This window comes from Oryzias melastigma, linkage group LG5, assembly GCF_002922805.2.
Source record: "Oryzias melastigma strain HK-1 linkage group LG5, ASM292280v2, whole genome shotgun sequence".
NCBI classification, from domain to species: Eukaryota; Metazoa; Chordata; class Actinopteri; order Beloniformes; family Adrianichthyidae; genus Oryzias; species Oryzias melastigma.
Genome location: NC_050516.1, coordinates 17,924,231 through 17,930,230, shown reverse-complemented (window position 1 = coordinate 17,930,230; position 6,000 = coordinate 17,924,231). Strand labels below are relative to the sequence as shown.

Here is a 6,000-nt window from a genome sequence, read left to right as displayed (position 1 = left end):
CCCCCCTCACACACACACACACATACACACACCTTCACCTCCTTTCTTCATGTTCCCCTGTTTATTTTAGAGAGCTGATGAAAAATCTGTAGCAGGTGGGCTCTGTTTGAAAGAAATGTCATCTTTAACATGTTTTCTAGAGGATTTGGGGTGATGGTCATAGAATGATCCACCCTTCTGAATGATTTCTGTGTTTCACGTAGCTAAAATTACTCTAAATTAGTTACAGGTTGAGTTTTTGGGTGTGATGTTCAGAAATAAATAACCTCTCAATTGAGTTTTAACTTAAATAGTTATTGTTTTTTAAGGGATATCTTTCATGACTATGGTACTTAACATTGTGACTGTCCAACTGATTGCATAGGCAAAAAAAAGAGGTAATACGTCCTTCTGTGGATCAGGTTTGCTGCTTAAAAAGTCAGTAGAGAACAAACATAGCTATGATTCATTTGCTTTTATTACCACCCATTCTTTAGTTATGTTTTAAGAGCTGACAAATGAGCTTAAAGAAAGATTTTTGTTTTGTATTGTACAGGTGTATGATCCCTAAAATAAGCATCTAAACCTCCTCACTACACCCCATATACCATGATCAGTTTTTCCCCTGATGGTGAACCGCACTAGGGTTCACTTGCAATCAAGTTAAGACGATTGTTTGTTTTCATTTGCACCAACATTGTTTCCTTCAGTTAGTCTTCTTTGCTCTGCAGCCCTTTATTTGTCACGAACGTTTCTTTTTTTTCATGTATTTTATAGAAATGTCTGTCATTACAAAGCTAGAATGTACGTTATAGGAAAATACGTAAAAACGTGGAATATTTTTTTGAAGAGTCACCTTTTTTCCTCATATTTTCTGCGTTGAGTTCCTTTGGTCCCTGTTGGAGATGGCTTTCGTTCCTGTATTTATTGTTCATTTCGGACTTCCATCATCTTCAAGTGAGGAGTCTGGCACCAAATAATGCCTGTTGCTTATTCGATTAGTTTAACATAAAAGCTCACTTTGGGGATTGTAGTAGGCTTTTTGTCAGGCTGAGTGCTGGGTTATGACCTGTTGTGAGGATTACAGAGTGATATGTGTGCACGAGACTCTGCCAGGAGCAGCATTTCCTCCCAGGAAGAGCTTAGGCAGCGTGGCAGAAAGTCAAACGTTTTTCAAAGGCGTGTATTAAGAAAACCAATTATATGTAATCTTTAAAACTAGTGATTTCTGGAACAACTGTTTTAAGAAGTCCAAAATGTACATTGTTTATGTAGTTTTTTAAGCTATTTTATGGGAGTCTTCCAAGACCAATAGTTTTTAAAATATAATGGTCACTACTAAAAAAAACTTAGGGCCTTGCCACTGGGTAAGACACTTTTACAACAATTTGGTGATAACTTAAATGTCATATAAGTTTTTTAAATAAAAAAAAAAGTTGATAGATCTGGTTTACTAAAATTAATAGAATTTACCATACAGCACCATTTGTCAACTCTTAAAACTGTGGCACTTCTTTAAAACCATTTTTTTTTTACCAACTTGATGAGTAGGAGCTTTTACCATCATCCTTACGATCTTAAAGCTCTGCTGTCTCTCAATGAATATTAGCTGAAATCTAATGTAAAGTAAAAGTCAGTCGTGTCATATGGTATCATATCCGAGAGACGTTTCTATTAGGCTTCAGTTGTATTTTTATGACATTAACCCATAATCATTCTGCCAGCCAGTGGAGAACGATCTTCTGTAGTGTGCTAACAAACTCAATCATCTTATTATACACACACAAGCACACATTAATCCACGCAGTTGCCATGGAAACAGGATTCGGTGCCTTTGATTACTGGTTGTTTGCTCAAGACGACCAAATTTTTCAGCAGCCGTAGATGGATAGAAGATAATAAATGGACTCAGTTATGTACAGTCAGCGTTGGTGGGTTACTTGTTTTTTTTTTTTTTATTATTGTTGCTGCTTAAACACAATTATGAATTTATCTTTGAAAAAAAACTTTTTTTCTGCATCCTTTCCCACCCTTTTTTTGTTATGATGTCACATTGCTTGTGCTGTGTTTGCACATGGTTAACAGTGGAAGCAATGTGGATAATAGCCTCCCACGGACACACACTCAAAAGTGCGCGCACACTCGGACTCTCTCCAGCCATGCTTGCCTTTCAATAGCCTAATATGTGTCTGAAGTCCAGATGGCGTAGCTGTGGGAGTGCAGCTCCACAGTGTTAGCTGCGGCACTCCCAGTCTTAGTTTTGGCTAAGTCAGGTTGAGGGAGAAGAAAGCCTTCAGCATCTGAGGGACGCCGTGAAGTGCCCATTAAATGGATAACTAAACACTTGTAAAGCTTTTATTCTCGCTTATCTTGTTTTGATTTCAGTTGCCATCATAAACTAAAATGACATTTTTTTCTGTTTTTGATGACAGGAAGCAAACTGAACAAGGACCTAAAGACTTACTTGAGCCAACGCTTCCAGAAATCGTCGCCTGACCATGAGCTGCAGCAGACCATCCGTGACAACCTTTACCGCCACGCAGTGCCTTGTGAGTTCACCATTACTTCACCTTATGGATTTACTTAAAGGACTTACCAGAGCACTCTGTTGTTCTGAGGACAGCTTTGAGTTGGTTATTTAGAGCATCGACTCAAACATATGCTACTGTCTGTAAGAAATTACAACCGATTGTTCTTGATCAATGCTTCTGATCAGTCTGGTTTACATGCATCTTTGGTGGAACAACAGACATCATGCTTTCATTTTGCTGTTTGTCCTCTACCTCAAAAAGTGAACTGCCTGAGGATTGATTCTATTCACCTTTTTGTTAACCTTCAAAAATGTTGAAGGAAGAGAGAAATATTCAAAACCAGTTCAGTAACAATCTGTCTAAGTAGATGGGTAATATGCCTAAGAAACTGTAAGATTGATATACAACGTTACAAATTTTCGACTTGTATAACATCCACCACTATATTCTCCTCCTTAGATTAATAAGAACTCAATTCATCATCATCTTCATAGTGCTTGAGTTGAAATCTACTACTCAACTGGATATAGTACTGCTTTCCAGACATCTTGTGAACATCTTGTCTTCTACCTCAATCACAAATATTCCGGGATGTTTAATTTCATAACTAATCCATTGTCTTTTCACTTAGGTCACCCCCAGCCCTCTCACATAAATTAGTGTGTTCAAAAGGCTTTTTTAAAGGACATTATCAGTTTACGTCCACGGCCATATGTCAAGCAGACACAAGTAAAGAGTGGGGGGTCAGGCAGTAATACCCATTTTAATTAATGAGTGGTCTGGGAACATCGGTGTAGCATCCTAGTGCTGTTTGAGGTAAATGGAAAGTTTACCTCAAACCTTTACCTAAATCAAGAGGCTGGTAAACCTCTTGATTTACCGGCCTGTAAATTTGTTGCCCAGTGTAAGTAGTCTTCTTGTAATGATTATTTTTTTGTTTTTTTTTTTAATAGAAAGGGAATGTTGACTATGGGCCAATCCTGCCCTGCAAAGACTGTTGTGTTTAAAAAAATGTGTTGAGAAGGATCTATGTCTCAAAAGGGTTCATCCAACAGTTGCTCTGCTGTATTGTAGACACACATTGATAAATATGATTATCTATTTTACTAAAAAGAAACCTTGTACCGATTTATATTGTTTTGTCTAGTTGCTTGTCACACCCTTGTTTCACATAGTGCTGAGCGATAGGGAAAAAAATTGTATATCATGATGTAGATTGTTTTGTATCACAATAGCAATATGTATCAAGATTTACCACAATAAAGTATATTTTCAATTATTCTCTAAAAAAAATATATAAAAATGTAATTACTTACTTTTCTCTGACTTGTTTTTTCAAGTAACATGTAATCAAATAGCTACAAATGAGAAACATTTTTTTTAAAAGTGCACAGCAAGTTTCTTAGTAGGAAAACACATTTTTTCTCAAAATTGCAGTAATAAAAATGTAGTAATTAGTAAAAGCTATAGAAAAGATAGAAGAGAAATTGCATGATGGACACTTTTCTGTCCCCCACATAATGTGTATTGTCATGTCGGCCAGCACCAGTTCCAAATACTCTCTAGATTTAAGGGTGTAACAATTAATCAACTTAATTGATCAATCGATTTATATTCCTACGATATGATGTTGTTAAAATTAATTGTAACAGTTGGCTTCTTTGGAGTCCCTGCTTATCAGAAATGGCATGGCAGGAAACAATTTGAGGGATGTTAGAAAAGTATTTGTTTTGTGCAAGCCATGCAAATGTCAAGCATACCTATTCAGTCTTCTGATGTAGACTTATTAAACCTGACTCTCAAAAGATTTATAATGCTTTACAGTATCTTAATATTTTTTTTTATTACTGTCCAAGTATTTTTAAGCAGAACATTTTAACTTTGATGAATCTGTATGGTGCTGTGAACTTTTTCTTGAAAAAGCAAAATATTTTCTTTTACTTATTTTTTTTCCTCCAAACTACTAGTGTTGACAATGAGAGGGTGTAGGCTGTCATGATCTCGCCTTTCCAGTTTACTGAACACACCAAGTTTACATCACTAACATGTGATCACAGTTCTTTCTAACATCTCTTTATGAATCCCTCTAAAGACAACAAAGCATTCATCTAGAACTGGAGAGACGTACAGTACTTCTTTGTTGGATTATACAAAGGTGATCTCCACGACCATTTCTGGCTTTCAGATCTTTACATTGATCAGTGAGTATGTGTTCATTAATCCTAAAAGGTAAAATGCCTTGAATGATGTAAACTTTGGATTAAAAGTCCAAACACAGAGAAAAGGCTTCACTCTATGAGCAGTATGCTCAAAGGTAAAAATATGTGGTCAGATATAATATGCAACTCTTTTTGCTTTAATTTTGAGACTTTTAAGCCAAGGGTGAATGTTTTAATGTCTGACACAACAAGAAATGCTACTTTTTTATAAGGTAAGAGAAGGTTTCCTTCTTTGGCATTTAACACTTGATATAAAAAGTGGCACAAGCGGTTCTTCTTTGCCTACTTGGTCAATCCCGTTTGAGTGTTTACTTTCAGACACCATCAGTCCTTAGAAAAATATGTAAAATGACAGAATAAAAATGTTTAGTTGTAAGATACCTATTCTTTTCTTTGAAGGGTAACTGAACCCCAAATCAGCTTTTTTGGCTGTTGAACTCTATAAATGGGGATTTAAAGGTGCTATCTGTTGGTCATTGCCAAATTTTTGATAAATTAAAATAAAGTTGTTTAATTCTTGAAAATATAGTCAAAAACTGTGTGTGTGCAAATTTCGGCTGTGGGTGGAGTCAGCCTCAAACTTCCCTGTGTGGTTACCCTTCAAGCTCTGGTGTTCTGTCATATAGACATAGGCTACTTTCTCTTCATGTTTCTTTAGACCTTTTCAAACTTTTAAAAAGATAGAGAAATATATTTTTGTTTCAATTAAAGCTTTGTTTTAACAGGTTTTTAGAGGTTCAAACTTTGCTTTGTTTTAGGGGAAGTAAGCAACGGTCTCTGTAAGGTCTTGGATAACATTGGATGCAGTGCATAAATTATATTTGCTTGGATCTAGTTGACTAACTCTTAAGTTGAATAACAGTGCATGTTTGGGAAGGAGGAAACAGTGTTCTGGTATCTAGAAAGTTCAAGTCCTGCTCCAATTATCTTTTGATCTGTTATAAAAGTGTTCCTTATGGTCTTAATTATGATTATGCCGTTCATTTGAAATTTGCCTCTAAATTGTGGGCGAGACCAATGTCAACCCCTCCCCCTCTTCCCCTCCCCGTTGCTGAGAACTTTCTGTTAAAGCGGAGCAGGGAGCTTTTAAGGCTCGCCCGCTCAGTGTAGTTTCTAATTAAAAATCAAGAATCTTTTTTTTTTTTTTTTTTACTTTTTTTTCCCTTCCCTTGACCCACAACAATTGAAATAAAGAAATACTAAGAAAGGGGGGAAAAAAATGTTTTTACACCATACCATTCTAAAGTTTGAGGTGCTTAGAAATGTTCCTG

General features: G+C 36.0%; 1 protein-coding gene across 11 annotated transcripts in view; it reads left to right on the top strand.

Annotated features, from left to right (window-relative positions):
- magi1b (membrane associated guanylate kinase, WW and PDZ domain containing 1b) overlaps positions 1-6,000 on the top strand; it is a 112,267-nt gene that overhangs the window by 42,017 nt on the left and 64,250 nt on the right. For all 11 annotated transcript variants that reach the window (XM_024269240.2, XM_024269235.2, XM_024269234.2 and 8 more), the window contains exon 2: positions 2,412-2,528. In XM_024269240.2, the coding sequence (XP_024125008.1) occupies positions 2,412-2,528 (117 nt within the window). The remainder of the gene's footprint in view (positions 1-2,411; positions 2,529-6,000) is intronic.